A 21183-nucleotide genomic window follows, 5' to 3' on the forward strand; every position below is an offset into this window, starting at 1 on the left:
TGGCACAATTCGTGCTTCTGCACTTAGGGACCCCCTTTAGTACCTCAGGCCTGAGGTACCAGGGGTAGCATTTACTAGGGACTAACAGAGTGTGCTAAAGGTATTGCCAATTGGGGGAAACTGAACATTTTTACGATCATCGGAGGATAGGATATGATGTGTGGTACGAGTGAGTGTGTATGTGATCAGTGAGAGGTTAGTATGTTAATGTGGTCAATCTGTAGGGGTCATTTAAATTCTTATGAATGACAACAATCAAAAAAATGAAATTGTGGAATATGTAAAAGAAATGGGATATGATGGATATAAAAAATGGCTTTTCATCTCTTTTTTGATACAAATAATCAAAAAAGTATTGAATAAAATAAATCTGTTGATAAAATAGTAAGTAGCTTGTGCATCATGTGGGTAGGCCAATAGAGCTGGTATCAGTCTTGATAAAAGAAATGCAAGTCAAGTGGGAGGTTTTGATATAGATTTAAGCAATGAAACTCATCCAACTGTCAACAAACACCTCAGTGCTAAACTCAACTTGAAGGTGGCTAATCATACATGGTTGCAGTATTTCAAAAGCAAAATACAACAATATTAAAAGTAACACAAACTATGCTGCATATACATCAAGTCCACCCTTTCCAGCAATTAGGAGGTACCCGAGTCATGAAAAGTGCATTACCCATCAAGAGGGTATTTCCAGTGAGAGCCATCCATTTACCCCAGATTTTCTCGTTTCCCTGTACGTCCACGGGATTTATATATAGATTTTCCATCAAGGCACAGTAGTATATCCCCATATGACCATTCATAAATAGGCGGTGACTGAGCGGTGCCCCAGTACTTGCTATATCACTATTTCCTAGGAGGAATCCCATGGCAACTAAGGATCTCATATACCGGATCGCTCCCCATTCATCCATCAGCCCAAGTAAGATCAGTTTCAGCTCAATGTTATTGTCCTGCCTGCAAATTGGGAGTGTGTGGTGCAAATGTTCTGCCAGTAAATTATGTTAGAAAAACCCCACTCCCACACCGGAAGGGTGGTAATGGGATTTTCCCGGACATACACTGTGGTAGCTTGGCTCGAGTGGTCAGGGATCAGGCACCGTGCTAAGCATACGTCATACCCACACAATAACCATGCGTGCATCCGTTCCAAAAACGACACTACACCTTAAAAATTATACTGAAAATATATCTCTTTATCTTCTTTTCTCTTAGTTGCTGATTAAATAAATAATAATACAATCACAGTACACAAGGCTTTTTCTTAAAAAGTGCAGGTCAAATAAATAATAACACTTTACAGGTGCAATAAATAGGATCAGGTCAAATAAATAGTGTGAGGCAATAAATACTGTGCAGGAATAAGTTAGCTCAGGACAATAAATACATCACAGGAATAACTTAGATAAATACAATAAATACAGTACCCTCAATAAATAATATCAGCCAACAATGACATTTGTAAAATCAGATCACATTTAAAATACTATGGGCTGATTTGGCCCAGTCACAGCTTATGGTTAGGTGGGTGGCCTGAGGGGTATACTCCTTGGCTTGGACAAGGCTGAGGCCTAAACTGAGGTAGATCAAGGGGGAATCTAGAGATCTGGCTCTCCCACACTACACAACCCCTCTGTATTAGTCTCAGCTCACCCCTGGCACAATCAAGCTGGTTCCAGCACCTCTCTAGCCCCTAGGATAGTCTCTCAGGGCTCCACAGGGCCTTAGGCGCCCTCTATTCCACTTACTGCCCTTTTTATGAAGCTCCGACGAAGCTGGAGTCGTGTCGACGCCGTGAGGCGGTTCCGGTTCGATGTCGGCGGCCTCGGCGCTATATCAGTTCTTGACGACGTCGATAGGCGGTTCCGGTTCGATGTCGGCGGCCTCGGCTCGATGTCGACCTCCGGTTCGATGACGTCGGGCAGTCTTGGCTCGATGTCGACTTCCGCCGGCTCCGGTTCGATGTCGGCGGCCTCGGCTCGATGTCGACCTCCGGTTCGATGACGTCGGGCAGTCTTGGCTCGATGTCGACTTCCGACGGCTCCGGAGTGCGATCTCCACTCCCGACCTCCGGTGCTCCTTTCCTCAGGTTCCGGCGACTCCGGAGTGCGACCTCCACTCCCGACCTCCGGCACGATTCTCTTCAGGTTCCGGCGACTCCGGAGTGCGATCTCCACTCCCGACCTCCGGCACGCTTCACCTCGGTCTCCGGCGACTCCAGAGGGCGGACTTCACTCCCCCGTCGACGCCGCACACTCGACCTCGGGTGACTTCCTCCTCGACCTCTGGTACTCTCCACGAGCTCCGTCGGCGCCCTCTCTCGACCTCTGGCGGCTCCGGGTACGACGTCTGCTTTCCAGTCAGCGCCGCTTCTCCACCTCGGGCTCCAGGTCTCTAGGCTTCTCGACGTCGGACTTCAGGTAGTTACCAGTAACCAGGTCAGGTACTTGCTGTTCTTTACTTTTAAGGCCTGTTCCTGCTGTCCAGGTCCTTAAGATGGTTTTTCTTGCTTTCTCCCACACAGGGCTCCAGGCTGGGCTCAGTCAGTAGGGACTAGTATCAAGGATGGGTTTATGGACCCCACTCCAGGCACAAGTTTCCACCCCTGCTGCCTCACTCCTTCCTCCTTCAGGTTTCTGCTGCTCTCTCTTCACCAGTCAGGTGCCAACTGCCAGCTCCAACTGTCAACTCTGGCTTAGCTTCTCAACATTCCAAACCGCCTCCAACTGTCACAGGGTTCCAGAATGTTGCAGAAGGTTCTAGTAGGTTCCAGTGATGCCACAGGTGACAATGGGTGGCCACCATTTTGTGCTCCAGGCCCTCAGACAGAAGTTCCAGGGGTAGATAAAATGGCTCCCTGAATCTGCATCAATACTAAAAAGTCTGGTGGTTCCCAAAAAGGAAAAAAATACTAACAGGGTTTGAGGCAAAAGTGGGACAAAATAAATAATGATGAGGAGGGACCACCCAAAGGGCTGACCGGTCTAACACTGTTGTATAGCGGGGCATTCCCATATCATGCGATAGAAAGTGCCTAGGGTTTGTCGACATCTCAAGGCATTCTGGATCTGAGTGGCCCTTCATCTTATGTAGCCGTGTGGAGCTACAGTAAACACGATGTAGGTATTTAAGTTGAATGAGCAATAGCTTCGTGGATATCCTCAGATTCCTCGGAGATATACAGGCTTCCATCCAGTACTACTACTCCAAGGGACCCACACCTCATTCCTATCTGTCCCATAAGGCCATCCGGTCGAGGGTCTTATTTTCGATTGTGTGATATAATGTGGAGATGCCTTTCCTGCCCATTTGTGACTCCATGATATACGGCTCAAGGTGGCTGCACTGTTTGGAGTGGGTGCTAAGAGTCCAGGGAGGTTTTGAGTGCATGGAGTATTTGTAAATATTGATAAAATTGTGATTTGTGCATGGCATAAGTGCCAGCTAGGTGCTGGAATGTACACATGGAAGTTGCCTTCCCAAATATCCCCCAGTTTAGATACATCAAAGTTGTCCCACAGCATACAATGACACATTGTCCTTGCAGCCTTCGGATCAGTGGAACCCACTGATCATCGCGACAGATCCACTCAGTCAGGGACTCTGAAAGCACAGGACTTTAATGGGGAAAACACTTCAATTCCATGCCAACAGCAAAATAAGGATGCAGGCATATCCACAAATTTCACTTGACAGCACAGTTCTTCACCTAATCTTAATTATGTGTAAGGAAACCTGTGCTATCACTTTAAGTAATAACTAGGACTCCTAAAGCTCTCAATTTTCAAAATATGTGCAGCAGGGCAGTGGCTCTGCAGTCAAATCTTCAAACACACGACTGGTTTTCTTTACCATGCACATTTTTTCTAATGTGAAATTATAAACTTATAGGCAGTCTCCATGCAATATACACAATCTACTCATATGAGACACAGTGCAACCTGAACTAAAAGGTCCCTGCTAGTATCAAGAAGTTGGCACAATTACAGTAATCTGCCGGATATCTACAGATGATGGCTTGGGACAAATCACTAAACCCAGCCCAGGTATGAGACTGCAAGACTTACCATTTGCCCATGACAAATAAATAATATGAAACAAATGTAAAGTAAGAACGAGGGGAAATTCAGACGCCATAGTAAAAAGCAAGGTTTATAAAACTATGGAGAATTACCATTTTTTCTTATTCCAAACATGTGTCACCACAAAATAATGCACGAGTGTGCTTCACATTCATGACATACTTGCTTCAGTGAGACAGCTGGTGAGTAATTCGCTCTGCACAAGAAATCAAATCAAAGTTGCATATATCACTGCTCTACAACCAACAAGAGGCAGTCTCCAAAATAGAGCTGAAAATGATTCTCAGTTGAGAGAATAAACCATACCTTTTGTGTGCACTCCTAATCTGTAAGATCCAAACGTAAAAATTTTCCCTCCAACATTTTCTATCACAGCCTGTGGAAGATTCTAAATGTAAAAAGCACAAGTTACCATAATATTTGTTTACAAAATCATCGCTTTTCACCTATGCAGAAAGACTGGTTGGAAAAAACATACTAAATCTATTTATTTATTTTATTTATTTATTTATTGAATGCTACAATGATTTAATACAATGATTAAGAGGCATCCTAACTTGTATGAAAGACTGGTAGGAAAAAACATACTAAATCTATTTAGTTATTTATTTATTGAATGCTACAATGATTTTATACAATGATTAAGAGGCATCCTAACTGTAAGGAAGCCTACTCCCTATTGGAAGAGGCATCCTTCATGGAGTTTTATCTTAATGTACAAGTTTAACTTCTTGCATTATATGGTTGCGTTAAAACAAAATACATATATAAAAATATATGTATATGACACATCTGGTAACCATGTTATATAGTCCAATGTTGCAATTACGGGGCTTGGGTGACACCACAAATTCATTTATATTTGCTTATGGAAACTAGGGTGAGTTTATACGCAGCTTTGCTCTTGCACATGGTTTTTTCCATCCTTGTATGAATATTGTAAAATATATACAGGGCGGGAGCCTACCCAATTGAACCAACAATGGTGGTGTGACTCCACAAGATGGCATTCATACCTTTTCCAATGCTGAACACAACCACATAACATCTGAGGTCTTAATACCCCTGCCAAACGCCTCAGTATCCAGAGGGTATCAGCATTAATTTTATCAGATATTTATTTCTTGCACCAGACTAGCCTCCTACGCTCCAAACAGTATCAACCATGATACAAACTTTTCCCAGGGCAGTACTGGTCTTCTGCAGCAAAGTAGCTGGTGTGTATCCTCCTTTGCCGAAATTGGGAGTTTACGCGTGGTGGACTCACACTCAGATATGGAAAGCAGTAGAACTTGGTCAGTGGCAAACAAATAGCATGCATGGTTTCTACTGGCTCTCCACCAACCATTATATACCTTTCTAGTGCAACGTTACGGACCATGTCAGATTTATATAGCAACATAGGGTGTGGTGGGGGGGGGGGTTAATGAAGTGGTTGAGGGAAGCAACACGTGGGCGGAAGCAACAGCGCATGGATGGGGAAAGCAACACATGGGTGGGGGATCAATTGGGAGCAAGAGAGCAACGTGGAGCTTGTGGGCAGAAAGCACATGTGAGAGAGAAATACACAAGGGAGGCTGCAGGAAAACATATGCACTCTTGAAGAGTGCTTAAACAAAAAAGTAGCGCCTGAAAAAGCATGCATAGGGAGGACCTAGCAATGCGTCCATGATACAAGGGCACTACAACGGAAAGAGGGAGGAAATCCCAGAGGGATAATCACTAAAAAGGAAGTAAATGGCAATGAAGTCAACCAATAGTAAGAAATGGCCAGGCTTTAAAACAACTCCAGGGTGACAAAAGAGCAACAGATGGTGCATGCACAACCTAAAAACACCTCACCCATCTACATATTTTAATAACACCTTTGTGCTTTAACTCTCATTAATCTCATAATACTATAGAATAAAATAGGACTATACAAGATAATACCTTCACTTCACTGATTTCCCGTATCCATTCCTTAACAAGGTTATTTAATTTTCCCAAAATTAAAATCCTGTGAATGAGAGAAGAAATGTAAGCACACAAATTGAATAAGTAATTAACATTACAATTAATGTCAACTTTAGCTTTGTCCAGTGCTATAAACGCCTTACACAAAAGCTAGAGACATTTGTGGTAATATTTTTTCTGCCTCCAACAAAGTTCAGGTGTGCATACAATGGTAGTTCACATATTTAGAACAAAAAACAGAATACAATGTATGTTCTCACCGTCGCTGCAATTCCTCTTCCTCTTCGAAAACACCAAAGGGTGTCAAAGTTTCTATTAATTTCTGTGTAAGGCTACTATCTGTGTCCCTGGGGCTGGCTAAGCTTATAGGTGAAGTAATGCCATAGTTCTTCTGAGGCTGAGGTGTCTGTGATCCCTGGGTTGTAACTGGGCTGAAATGCAATTAAAAAAATTATTATTGACAGGAAGATAGATAATAAAGTGTCTGATATAAAAATAATGAATGATTAAGGAGTTTTAGGATTCTGTCGTTTTTCTAAAGTACATTAAATGTTACAAATAAAGCATTCTACTAGCAGTTGGTCTGTACACAAAACCAATAATATAATTTCACAAACACAGTTATAGTTAAACACACAAACTGTCTCTACTTCTTGAGATATTGAAAACATTCTTCTGCCGGTGATTCTAATTCCATGCAGGCAAGAACGGGGGTCACTTATTAGTGGCGTATTGAAACCAATCAGGAACGGCATACTTCAGTCATAAAAAAAACAAAGCTCATGGACCTCCCACCCTTGACTTTCGCACTATTTGAATGATATAGAACCTTAACATTACAAATGAAATAGCTTTGGACACAGTATGATCCTAGTTTATGTAAGTTACTGGTATTGTACTTGGTGCGTTGATTGATGATTGCATCACAGGTATACAGCTACTGTACGGAGAGTTGACCATAACTGAGGAATTTCACAGTTTTCAGTTTTATTCCATAAACATACCTACACTTTAACTGGAATTTTAGATTTTCTTAAACATACATTAAGATATTCTGTGTAAAGATTTGTTTGGACCAGAGCCTACTATAACTTCCTCACCTGTTCTTCAGTGAATGTTTGTGGAGTTTCGATGATCTACTCCATTCGAAGTCTACAAAGGCAATGCCTCTAAAGACAGCTAGCGGCAAAGCCCTGCTTCCAATCACAATGGGAAGCCAAACCCCTATCCGCACGTCAGTCATGTACTACCAGGGGTAGCTGCAAGGTCTGGCCTATGACTTGGCCCTCAAACTAATCTTGTACACAAGTTATGATTCAACCAATTGATTTTGTTGTTGTTGATTTTTTTTAAATAATTTCAGGATCCATGGATCCCTAGACCAACAGGTTGATCTGCAAAGTCCAGGAGCCACCAATCCAGCTCAGGATCTGCAATTCCGGTTAGAAAAAAAAAACGTTATATTTTAACTCTAAAGCCGAGGTGAAAGCTCCCCATGGCGCCCTGTCTCACTTGGGCCTACGGGTCAGTTTATGCTTCCAATGCCTCCTCATGCCCCATGTATTATTCCCAAAGCAGTCCTCAGTTGAAGTGTTGGGAAAAATGAAAAATAGGGTTGCAACAGATTTTTGTTTGTTAAAACCAGACAGACGAAAACAGCATGAAGATAAGTGAATCCGGCTGCGGATATTCAATTCCACAATTGACAATGGTGTCAAAAGGTACCTGATCCAATGCTATGCTTGAATTCTATGTTTAACATGTATTCGAAAATCCACGTAGGATATAAGCATTAACTAAGATCTATGATTAAACCCTTTTGCAACACCTTTTTGTAATGATAATTTTTCAGGACAAGCAAAGGCATATCACTAAGTAAATTTTCTGGTTTAATGCCTAGTTGTGTGTCAGGGGGATTGCTGTAGTGGAAAACAGTTTCCTACTGGAGTTAAAATGGACAATACTCATGTTTTATTCCCCCCCCCCCCCCCTTTGCTTCGTCCCTTCTTCTATAAAAGCTTCTTCACGAAACCAAATGCGTCAAATGTAATATTTTTTCCTATTTGATTGGAATGTTTGGTGCAAATTTGCCAAATGGCGCCAAAATTATAAGCACCACCAAAAACTTTCATTGGAAACACACCTTAAAACTATAGAAATGGTGTCACAAACTCTTATTCACTGAAAAAACCATAGGTTTCACACATATTATAGTTAGCTGGACATTTCACTCGTAAAAAACCATTGAAATTCCCCCGTTATAGTTAGTTCAGCTAACTATAACTCGCGCGACCGCAATCCACTGCTAATGACGTCGCATATTACATCACTGTATTCACTAAGATACTGTTAATAAGTCAGTTATACAATTAATTTTACACAAAAAAAAACATCCATTTAGACACTTATTTACCCATTTATTCTTCCATTAACCTTTAGATATACATATATAAAAAATCTTTTTTTTTCAGAAAGACATTCACTGGATGATGTCATCAGTGATTTCATTTGAGATGTCATCAGTGATGTCATGAGTGATGTCACTGACTAGGTCATGAGTGATGTAATATGCGACGTCATCAGCAGTGGATTGCGGTCGCGCGAGTTATAGTTAGCTGAACTAACTATAACGGGGGAATTTGCAAGGTTTTTTACGAGTGCAATGGCCAGCTAACTATAATATGTGTGAAACCTATGGTTTTTTCAGTGAATTTGCAAGGTTTTTTAAATGCTGATTCCTAACTATAACGTGTGTGAAACCTATGGTTTAAGTGAATTTGTAAGGTTTTTTAAATGATAATTTATGTATGTAATATATTTGTTATATATTTATTTTACAATAAACTACCTATGTATATAGTTATAGATTGACTGTATCCTTTAATATGGAATGGCTCAGCTCTTTTATTTTGAATTTGGATAAAGTTGAACAGCATAGTTAATATCTTCTATAAACTTCTAAACAGTTTAAAAAAAAAATTTTTTAAGGGTTTTTCACCGTGGGCGCACGGTGTGCTCACCCCACGATTTTTTGAAAAAAATTTTTTAAAAACAATTCACCCTTCGGGGTCCTTCAGGGACCCCCTGACAAAGGCTATGGGGTCAGGAACTCTCTACCCTGCCCCCTTTTCACGTTCTCCACCTTTCTTTTTCACTGCCACACACAAAATGGCGTCCGGCACTTCCTGATTTCGACCGATTCGAATGTTGACTGACATCTAACACCAATCAGAATTACGCTCGCGCACATTTGGTGCACGCACCGTGCGCGCATATAGATATTTATGTACTTTAACTGCAATTTTCTCAGGAACTACTGAACAGATTGACTCCATATATGCAAAAGGCAGATGCCTGACCTGAGGACTACCTCTCTGCCAAATTTCAAGTAATTCTGTTCAGCCGTTCGGGCTGTACCTTCGACTAAAGGTCCTATGGGAAAATGCATGGGGAAAACGTGTTTTGGGACCCCCCTTTTTTCTCAGCCCCCGCTTGACAAATCACCCCGAGACTTTCAGGGTAGGAGCTGAGCGGAGCGCCCCATTAGTTTAGAAAATTTCGCGAGGATTCGTCAACCGGCGCCAAAGTTATTCAAAATAGAATTTTCAGATTTGCTATGGGAACTCGGGCCTAACTAGAACTATCTTACTGGCGACCGCCAGTAGACATTATATATATATATATATATATATATATATATATATATATATATACACACATACATACATATACATACACTTAAAAAACCATAGGTTTCACACGTTATAGTTAGCTGGACATTTCACTCGTAAAAAACCAATGAAATTCCCCCTTTATAGTTAGTGCAGGCAACTATAACTCACGCGACCGCAATCCTCTGCTGATGACATGATAAGATAAGATACATGGCAAAAGAAGGATGCTGCAACAGGATTATGCGGCCTTATGGCATAACAGAATGGGAAACGCGAGGGGAGGGGGGCGGGGGGGATGCAGGGTTAGCAATTTTATACAACCAGCAACTGGGGATAGAGACGATAGCTGCCAAAAACTTCGAGGATGCAGATATCCTGGGAGCCAAGATTTTTTTCAAAGCATCTAGTCTAGCCCTATTGGTGGTCTACTGCCCCCCCTCGTACATACCCCAAATTCATTGAGTGCTTCACCGAATTAGTGAGTGACATTCATTCCCGGTATCAGTGCTTCATGGCGATAGGGGACTTTAACCTACACTGGGACCAGGTACCCAGAGACATTTATGCCAAACAACTGGAAGAGGCATTAACCACCTTGGAACTTAACCAACTTGTTAATGCACCCACCCTTGACAAGGGTCACACCCTCGATCTAGTCTGGACTACCCATCCCTCAGCTAGCCTGGCGGATATCAGTCCTTGCGCCTGGTCTGATCACTTCCTGATCAGGTGCGTGATTCTGCTAGAGGGCCGGGCGGCCCCCTCTACCCCCAGAGTGGAAAGTCCTGCGTGGATGGAAGAAAATAAAAGAATGTGGCCTTGTGGGTATCCTGCGTAACTCCGCCCCAAAATGGCCAGTACTGGGAAACCTTGACCAGGAAAGCGAGTCCCTCTCGCTCAGGCTAAGGAATGCCATTGATAAAGTCACTCCCGCATGTAGAGAAAGAGTGAGGAACAAAGGCAAAGGGATACCTTGGTTATGTTATAGTTTTGGTAGAGCGCAAACAGCTGCCCCAGCGAAGAGGAGTCCCGGCGCTAAAGAGCCACAGAACCAACCTGAAAGTGAAAGGAGTAGGGGTAGGAGTGGCTTAAAGAGAGGGGAAAAGGTGAGTCTTAATGGCCTTTCGGAAGGTGGACAGGCTTTCCATGGAGCGGATATTCAACGGCAGGGCATTCCAAAGCTTGGCTCCCAGAACCCTGAAGGAGCGGCCACCAATGCGGCACAGCCTTGTGCGGGGTATACTCAGTAGGTGCTGGTTTGAGGAGCGCAAATCGCGCTGAGGGACATAAGGGGTAAGAAGGGGTCGTAACAGTTTAGGGCTTCCGAGTTTAAGGATTTTGAAGGTCATAATGAGGGTTTTGAACTGGAGTCGATGGGTAGCCAGTGCAGTTTACGGATAGTGGCTCTGGCCGAACATCTGCGGGGGAGGCCAACCAAGGCTCTTGCCGCAGAGTTCTGTACGCGTTGCACTCGTGCTATCTCTCCTTTGTTGGCGCCAAGGAGAAGAACATTGGCGTAGTCCAGGCGGGATAGGATAGTGGCTTGGATAGTAAGTTGACGGGTCTTAGCGTCAAAAAAGCCAAGTATGGGGCTGAGACTTCTCAGCAAGCCAACACAAGTGGCAGCCACTCTTTTGGTGTGGGTCTGGTAAGTAAGAGAGGAGTCCATCCAGACTCCTAGATTTTTGACCAAAGATTTGGGAGGTGGAATGGCGCCTAATGACGAGGGCCACCAGTGCTCGTTCCAGTGGCTGATGTTTTTACCAAGGAGCAGCACCTCAGTCTTGCCCGCATTAAGCTGCAGGCAGTTGTCCGTCATCCATTGGGCTACTGCAGCAAGGCCGTCCCTGAATTTTAAGGCCGGGGTGGAAGGGCCTTCCGTGAGAGTGATGGCCAGCTGTGTGTCGTCAGCATACGACACCAGCGTAAGGTCCCACTCTTTAGCCACTCCTGCAAGTGGCTGCACGTAAAGATTAAAAAGGGATGGACTTAGTGCAGAGCCCTGCGGAACTCCCTGTCCAATGAGATGGGGCTTAGATAAAAAAGGGGGGGCTGACACCCGGAAGCATCTGTCCTTCAAGAAGGAACAGAACCATTGCAGGGCAAGACCGGAGACCCCTATTGTCTCTAGGCGGTTGAGGAGGATGTTGTGGGATACCGTGTCAAAGGCTGCGCTGAGGTCAAGAAGAATCAGCGCAGCACTCTGACCGGCATCGAGAATCGACCGGAGATATTCAGTGGTAGCCAGTAGAGCAGACTCCGTGCTGTGGCCCGGTCTGAACCCGTGTTGGGATGGGTCTAGGATGTTGTTTTGGTCCATATGTTGGGACAGGACGTTGTTTGCATGGGCCTCTGCAAGTTTGGACAACCATGGGAGCAATGAAATGGGTCGGAAGTTTTCCGGTTTGGATGGATCTAGAGTGGGTTTCTTGATAATAGGAGCAACTCATGCTTGTTTCCAGGCTGTCGGAACACTGGCTGATGAAAAAGAAAGATTTAGTGTGGAGGCCAGAGAAGGCAGAAAAAAAAAAATCGAGTGATTCCATAAATTGGGTAGGCCTCATGGGGTCTGCAGGGAAACCCGATTTAACCTTCCTGCATAGTTTGGTGAGGTCATCATAAGCAATTTCTGGGATGTGTGACATGATGGTGCCATTGATGATGGGTTTGGTAGGGTTGGTCGGGTTGGAGGAATGCTGAGGGAAGGTTCTGTATATTCTTTGAACTTTCTCTACAAAGAATGTAGCGAGGTCTTCACATTGCTGTGCAGAGGAGATGCAGGAAGAAGGAGATCTACTACACTGCAATTCTTGTAACAGTTTGAAGACAGTTTTGGCAGGGTTGGAGCTCGAGTTGATTTCTTCTGCATAGAAGGCGGCGCGAGCGGCGCAGATGGCTTTGTGGTAAAGCTTTTGTTTAGATAGATAGTTGATTTTGTCCCCATTCTTATATTCCCTTCTCCACAGACGCTCGGCCTTTTTGCAGTCTTTACGCATGGATTTAAGGGTGTCGTTGTACCATGGATTTGAGGGTGAGCTGCGGCCTTTAGTCCATTTGGCTGGAATGAGATCATCTAGACCTCTGGTAATCCACTTATGGAAAGTGTCATAGGTCCTATTGACGTCCTGGTTAGCTTCATGGTGGAATTCTCCGAGGGTGACGTGGAGGTCATTGGTGGAGAGTTTATGCCATGGTCTCTTTAGACGGCGGGTTGGTTCGGTTTTGTAAGATGCTTCATTGACAAGCATGGTCACTTTAATAAGATAGTGATCTGTCCATCCCATCGGTTTGGGCAAATCTGTCTTAACCTCCTGGATGTTGGTAAAAACCGGATCTAGGATATGTCCGGCCGAGTGCGTGGGGGCTTGGATTAGAGAATTGAGTTGTAAGGCAGCAAAGACGGCCAGAAGGTTTTTGATAGTAGGGTCATTAGACAGATCGAAATGGAGATTGAGGTCGCCTAAAATGGTGAAGTTGGCAGACTTAGTCACTAAAGAGTTTACTACCTCAAGGAGAGCTTCGATAAATTTGGAAGCAGGGCCAGGTGGGCGATAGATGTAAAGGCCTGACAGGGCAAAGTGAGGGCAGGTTGGTATTTTAAAACGGGCACTTTCGCAACCAGAATATCTTCCTTGGTGAAAGAACAAGAGAATTGCTTTTTATAAATGACTGCGATGCCTCCACCTCTCGCGTCTCTGTTTAGTGTCATCATAAGATAGTTGTCAGGTAGCGTGAGGTTAGGTATGGAGGACATGTCGTCGCGTAACCAGGTTTCACATAGGAAGAGGATGTCAGGATTCTCTTCCAGTATGAGGGTGTTAACCTCAAGGTGATGCTTAGTGAGAGACCTGACGTTAAGTTGGAAAATAGTGAGGGGCGTAAGCTTAGACGAGCCTCGTTTCTGTTGAGAAAGGCGAGGGCTGGGTGTAGTGAAGTGGCAAGACTTACATTGAAGGCATGTGTGACCAAGAATGCCTGATGTGTCCATACATCTCCGACCAGGGTTCAGGGCAATGAGGAGTTGTCTGTCATAGTGACGGGGTTCCCGCGAAGTTCGATCAGGGGGACTGGCGAGAGATGTCTTGGCGATGACAGGCGTAGACGGGCTTGCCTTTGGCGCGCCTTCGGCGCACAAACGGCGCGCCCGCTGCGCCCGTCCGCTGCGCCCGTCCGCTGCGCCCGTCCGCTGCGCGTACGGTGAATGCACATGTTATCAAGGAGGTGAAGAGGGCGGGGGGCGTGACCTCAAAGTGGGCGTGGCCTCGCGGCTCGGCGGCAATGGCGGCACAAATTATTTGTTGTGCTTGAGTCCGCAGCAGCGCTAAATCCGCTGCGCGGTGAAGGCTGTAGCGTCCTGAAAGGTGCCAAGAGGTGAGGTGAGTGGTTAAAAAGTACAACAGATTCAGTGACACACAAAGCTTTTAAAATACAAGTTGGGCTCCCGGCTTCCGCCTCAGGAGGGTACGTGGATCTGGTTCAATGAGGCTTTGAGAGGAAAGAAACAAACACTACGCTAATTCAAGAGAGCCTGGCGTAAAGCATACGATCCAAGAGCCCTCTCCGAATACAAAGTCATGTTTGCAACCTACAAAAAAGCCATCATATCCAGGAAGGCGGAATACTACGGCTCTAGTATTCTGGCCACCGACAATAAACAGGACTCTTTTCGGATCCTAACCGAGCTGAGACAGTCCAGGGCTCGACAAATCTTAAAAATCTTACTTGACCTGCAGGTCTAGTGACTAGGATTTTCTACTCGACCGAACATCAATGCACTTCACCCACAAATTGGTTGCACACAAATTTTCTTTAAAACATTTGCAGCGCCGTTGATCTATGACCATTAAGACATGATCGAATTTTTTAGCCTCATTACTATTCACACTGAAATGTTTTTAAAGTTACGAGCACGGCCTTGGATAAACACTCTCAGCAGTACTCGGGTACACTGCTGTACATTAAACATACTAGAGTGTGGGCCCAGATGAATACTCTTAGCAGTACTCAGGTTCAACGCTGTACTTTAACATACTAGATTACGGCCCCGGCGGCTCAACATCCTGTCATTCTGGGCAAATCACTTAATCTCCCCGTGCCTAACAAAAATGAGTGTGTCCTTGTGTACCATAACTGGTACTCATGTTAAGCACTCCAATACCTTCGGGTCGAGTGAGCGCTATATAAATCTGCAAAAAAAGACACTCTTAGCAGTACTCGGGTACACGGCTGTACCTTAAACATATTAGAGGACGGCCCCTGATAAACACACGCTCAAGGGTCCTGTGACCTCAGTGAGAGAGTCACTGTCACTATGGTGTGCTGCTTCATAGGCCTGCCTTCCAGACTGGAGGTGAACTTCAGAATTAATTGTGGTGGACAGGCAGGCCTTCAAGGTTAACCTACACTTGCCACTGCTAGGGTCCACCTGCTGGTGCTAAGACACCAGGGCTTTTAAGATCTTGTCGGGCCTTCTAAGGATTAGCATGGGAATGTGCTCTCTCAGGGAGAGTGGTCTGGTGGACTGGTCATGAAGGCTGAACCTGGTTCCCCAGTTCCAAATTCAGCAGCTCTGACCATAGTGCCGCATCCTCTCCTCCACTGAACACCATACTGCCCCATTGAGAGAAACTTGCACTGCACTGACCCGCTATAAACACCTGGATGCGACTCAATTCAAATTACACACTAATTAGGAGCAATATGCTGCCAAAAAAAACTTAACAACATCCTAGAAAAAGCAAACACTCAGAGAATGCAATATTAAGTAAAGCATGTGAAATGTAACTAGGAACAACATGGTTACCTTTTTCTTTTTACACTCTTTCAGAAATTAGTGAGTGCTTTTGCCTGAAAAGTTAAGTCCATGACTACAGGGTCCAGAAGGGGCCCGTTTCAATGCCCATTGATTAAATTCTTACAAAACGTAAGCAGTGTGGTTTAAAAAGACCACGTTTGGGAATACAGAGCAACAGTATGCATTTAGTTTTCCAATTCACCCATCAAGCAAGTATTTCAGTACCTCCATGAATAGTGCACTTTCCCACCCAGGAAAAACAATGTTCAAAAAGCTAAGAGAAAACAAAAGTAGCGCTTCACTGGAAAACTGTAAAGTGGCGCTAATGTGTTTAGGGGTGAATAACTCAATCTGGATTATCTGGCCACCTTGCAACCACTCTGTCTTGCTTTAGTTTTTTCATATTTTGAATGTTTTATTTCTCTCCACCCCGAGGCTGCACTTGAAATTGAAAAATGTCAGAAAAAGCCGACGTATCCAGCAAGTGTTTTTCTTTTTTGGATCCATTTCACAAGGGAGCAAATAAACGAAAGGAGGAAAGAGAAGGTAATAAGAGTTTCTTGAAGTCTTGGTTTTACTAAACGAGCATGAGGGCGACAGTAAGAGGGAAAAGAGAGAGGGAACAAAAAGGGGGTGGGGGGCAGCTGCCAGCGGCAGAGGAACTAGACAATGTCTTTGTCTTATTTGGGCACGAAGGAAAAGTTCACCGTTTCACCCGTACTGCTATCGCTTAGCAAGTTAATGAGTTAATGTGTGTAGGTATTCAGACGGCTGGCTGGGAATGAAGAGCTCACTCGCCAGGCCGGTCAAGTAGGCCTGAAAACTGTCTCGCCCTGAAAGAAATTGACTTGCATTTGCGAGCGGGCGAGTAAATTTTTCGAGCCCTGCAGTCACAAGAACAGACACCCCCCCGCCTGTCCCGAAGACCGCAATAAGTTACAATCCTACTTTCTGCAAAGTCACTGACCTCCTGTCGGTCATTCACCACACTCCCGTTGTCCATATTCCTCCGGTGGCTGATCCCACACTGCCCATCTATGATAAACCCCTCGCCTTCTTTCCAAAGTTAAATCATGACTGAGCCTCCTACTGGCCCGCACCAAATCGGGGTCACCAGCGGACCCCTGCCCACCTAGGGTGTTTCGCCTGGTACTCCCTGGGGTGGAGAGTGAGGTCCTCAACTTACCAAAATCGGTCTCTCGACATCGGCCATGTTCTGACTAACTTTAAAGAGGCGAGAGTCATACCCCTTCTGAAAAAACCAGGGGCAGATCAAACAAATCTGAAAAGCTTTAGGCCAATTTCCCAGCTCGCTTTTCTGGCAAAGGTGCTGGAACAACATGTGCTGAAAACCCTATCCCACCACTTAGAGAGCAATCAGCACTTTCATATGAAACAGGCCGGTTTCAGGGCTCACCACAGCACAGAACTGGTAATGCTGGCAGTGCTGGACGAACTCAGACTGATGGCCGATAACAAGAAGTCTTGCGCCCTGGTCCTGCTAGACCGGTCCGCGGCATTCGATACGGTCAACCATGGCCTACTCTTGTCGCAGATTAGGGAGCTAGGAGTCCAGGGGGTAGCATTTCAATGGCTTGCGTCCTTCCTGTGAGGCCGATCTCAGAGGATCCAACTCGCTGACCAGGTGTACGATGCGGGTGAGCTAACATGCGGTGTCCCTCAGGGATCGGCACTATCCCCCCTTCTCTTCAATGCCTATCTCCAGCCCCTGGTGACCGCATTGTCTGGTATAGAGTGCCAAGTCTTCAACTATGCAGACGACACCCAAATCCTCATCCAGATTGACAACTCTCCCACGGCCCATGTACGGTTGAAGTTCACAGTCAACTGGATGACCGCCAACTCCCTCAAAATTAAGGCCGATAAAACAGAGGTACTGCCCATTACCACGAATATTAACCCTTGGAGGGACCTTTTCTGGCCACAAGAGCTTGGCTGCACTCCCGAGCCAGCCCCAGTTGTAAAGAGTCCGGGTATAAAAATAGACACAAACTCCATGTCCCACCAGGTTTTTACCGTGGTGGGAACACGCGTGGACCTGCTAAGATTGCTACGGAAACTAGCCCCCCTTCTCTCATTCACAGCACTCCGTATGGCAGTGTCAGCATTGATTATCTCTCGCTTAGATAATGGAAATTCTCTGTATGTTGGCCTCCTGGAAAAGCTGCTAACAAAACTCCAGGTAGTCATGAACAACGCTGCCAGACTGATATTCGGGCTCACGCCACCCCCCATTGCAGCAGCTACACTGGCTCCCGTCAAGCAGAGAACCAGATTCATAGGGCCACAACATATATTAAGGAACGCCTGGTAAATTAGGTGCCAGGCCGGTCCTTCCGGACTTCGGAGGCTGGTTTGCTGGCTTGCCCACGCTTCATGACCTCTCCTGGCCTTCTCCACAATGATCCCTCAACTATGGAATGAGATGCTGGCAGGCCTCCGTAAGGTACCCGCCCTCCTCCCATTTAGGAAAAAATTAAAAACACTCCTTTTTACAGAAGCCCGGGGCACAACCTAGGCCAAGTCGGGGCGCACGCTCTACAAGGTTGGGCTCTCTCACAGCGCTTAGAGACCAGTAGGTGATTATGCACTATAGAAATCCCAATTAGCATAACATAACAGGGGAACACATCCAAAGGGCAGCTTAGCATAAAGCCACACTATTCCCAAGCAAAGCCCTTCCTGTCATACATTGAAAGCATTTTAACAGAGTATGTCACAAAGGGGGTGGTGGGGGGGGAGCCATAAAAGGGAATGAAGAGCCTTTGACCATAGATTGGAAAATCAATGAAGCCGATCAATGTTGCTTGTAGGTAGCTCATGGGGACATGCCGATGCAGATTAATTTAAGTGCTTTTAATACAAATTAAACAAAGACCAATTTTAAAATAGGACAAAAGTGAACATTTTGAAAACACAATCTAGTCCGAAAACAACAACAAACTAGGAACAACAAGGGGGAGGGCAGCGAGGTGGGCAGCATGGTGACGGGAAGGAAGGAGTACAACATGGGGCACGTACGTATTTGGGGCTTTTTAAGTGGTCATTGGGAAGGGGGAAGATGTGTAAAGGCTGTATGAGGGAATTGTAGGAGGGAAGTTATCGGGTGGCGAGCCGACGGCACGGTATATAAAGTCACTGAAAATAACAGGCAACGACGTGCAGGAGGAACGTCTTAAAGCAATGAAAACAAATTTCTTGGAAGCAGTGATGCACGAGACAATTTTTTTTAAACTTAAACTAAATTCAGCTGATATGCATTCCCCGTCATCTAAACTCGCCCATTAAACACATCTCCCCGGAAATCCTGATAAAATGTAAACATCACATTTTGTGGATGACCTGACAGTACAATGAGTATATATCACTATTCAAATATTGAGAGACAGAATTTTGTACAGTTGTCGACCTCACATTTAATTAGGACACATGATGACACCACCTTCTCAATCCTATCAATCAAAAGCAGCAATGGGGATTAAAGACTGTTAATAACTAGTACATGTTGGTTCACAGGAGCAGCGCATGCTCACCTGTAACCTTTTCATGTTCCGTTTCTCTGCGGCAATCTATATGATTTTTGCTCATGCTCCCTAGCCAGTTACATGTATTTACTTTCCCTCATATTCACTTCTACACACGCGCACACACGCCATCAAGTTTTATTTTTGTTACCGTATGTTACATGGAGCTGTTTTGTCATTGCTTTGTAAGACCAATAAATATCCTTATGGTGAATGTAGCGCAGCTGTGCCTTTGGTTCTTTGCTGATGATTTGTATGTCTCGTCTGTTTTCTGTGCACATTTCAGAGCGCTGCAGTTTTCCCATCTCTTAAATATTTTCATTATCTTGGAGTACATGCTTAAATTGGTCGTGTGTGGTATTGCTACCGCCATCACTGCCTGGTTGGGGCTTGCGTTGTTGTACAGGCCCGGTTCAGCACTGTAGTGGCTGAACAAGACAGCCAATAACTGAATAGCAAACAATAAAAAAAACACATGCATCCCCTCATTGGCAATGTTTACCAGGCTGCAGGCTGCCCAGTAACGTTACTTTCAGCTGACCCTTTCGGTACATGTGAGCGAAGCCGAGAGGGAGCCATTGAGGGAGATCTTGAGATCAGAGTAACAGGAAATACATATTTATAAAAAATACCTTGAAGAAACTGCTTTGTGGGCTCCGCTTTAAGATTTAAGTGAAAAGTGGGCAAAAAATGGTGGCCCGTTTTGATGATATTTATACGAGATTAATTTACTTGCAATTAATCCCAATTAGAAACATTACATAGATAGTGTTTGTTTTGTTATTCTGTTTATTGAAGTAAAACAAACAGTGTCATGCATTACAGAATCATGTATCGTACATTGCACAGGCTGTCTTTCTTGAGAGGCATCAGTACATTACTTCCGGCATTTCACGCAAAGTTCCAGTCTAGCAGTGTAATTTCACACCATACAATGTTCTTCGGGTGATGGGATAGATGGGAGCTCACACAGTCCCCCCCGATTCACATTCATAGATAGTGGTTTTCCTCAAAATGTGGCATGGGTTTGGGGCCCAAGAGCCATCGCTAGAAAGCCCTGTATGTTTAAAAAAAAAAAAAAAAAAAAAAGATTTGCCCTCTAGCCTTTAAAATTCCAAGGAATTTGCGTTTGATTGCATAGTTTCTAGGCTAGTACACTACATTGAGCTCTGCAACCCCTCCCCCCCCCCCAATGTCCTGGCCTCTGTGTTCACGCTATGGACCACAAATCGTCCCGAAAGGGATGCAGCCGTCACGCCACGCCTGATTGCATACACATGTGCATGACGAAAGCACGTTTCTCTTGGACATGCCACCTGCAAAGACATTCATAAATGAATACATCCCGGGCTCATGGAAACGAGTGTCCAAACTTTGGCCAGATGCAATACTGAAGTCAGGCATTTAGGTATGTGCCCAAATATTTTCATTAAAAAATAATACAAAAGGGGAGCCTATTCAGTTTGTTTTAGGGAATTGTTGCAGGGTGAAAAGGGCACTTTAACTAGCCAAATAGAGTACACACAGATCATTGTACATCGTGCTGAGTGTTTAAGACTGTTCGTGATTGTGTATTATCATTGTTTTAAAGATTTTTTTTTTTCAAATTAAGTTACTTTTAAATGTTGTGCTCCGCATGTAAATGCCCTCTTCGGTTTGCAAAGCACTGTAGATGCGTTACCTGCCTTCAGATAACAGAGTTAATTTCATATGGCGGTTGTCAACTGTGGCTGCTGTAAACATAAAAGCAGCATAAAAGCAGGTTGTTTCTCTAAAAGTAGCTGAATCTGGGAGCTCAGTGGACTAATGCATTGCCTAAGCAGATTTAGGCTTAAACTCACATGCATGAACACATATGTGAATCCCTCTGTGGCAACTTTCATCCTACCTGGGTCGATAAATGAAACGGGGTTGGGTTACAGTAAATATCTGGAGTCAATAGCGCAGAGAGGTCCTCGGGGAAAAGTGCGCTTTACAAATACGCATTGTATTATCCCACACAACAAACTCCAGAAGTGAAGAGACACCATGACCATAATAAATCAAAACACTCCCATCGCATCTTGAAGGACCTACCTCGGCGGCTGGGACACACTTAGCGAGACGAGGAGCAGTAAGACTAGCAGCAG

At 44.7% G+C, this 21183-nt stretch overlaps 1 protein-coding gene across 1 annotated transcript in view; it reads right to left on the bottom strand.

Moving 5' to 3' along the window:
- The window catches only part of PAPOLA (poly(A) polymerase alpha), an 868351-nt gene that overhangs the window by 787388 nt on the left and 59780 nt on the right, over positions 1–21183 (bottom strand). The window contains exons 2-4 of the mRNA XM_085626434.1: positions 6302–6472; positions 6018–6084; positions 4392–4473 (exon numbers count right to left, since the gene is read on the bottom strand). Coding sequence (XP_085482560.1) covers positions 4392–4473; positions 6018–6084; positions 6302–6472 — 320 coding nt within the window. The remainder of the gene's footprint in view (positions 1–4391; positions 4474–6017; positions 6085–6301; positions 6473–21183) is intronic.

This window comes from Triturus cristatus, chromosome 9, assembly GCF_964204655.1.
Source record: "Triturus cristatus chromosome 9, aTriCri1.1, whole genome shotgun sequence".
Taxonomy (NCBI): domain Eukaryota; kingdom Metazoa; phylum Chordata; class Amphibia; order Caudata; family Salamandridae; genus Triturus; species Triturus cristatus.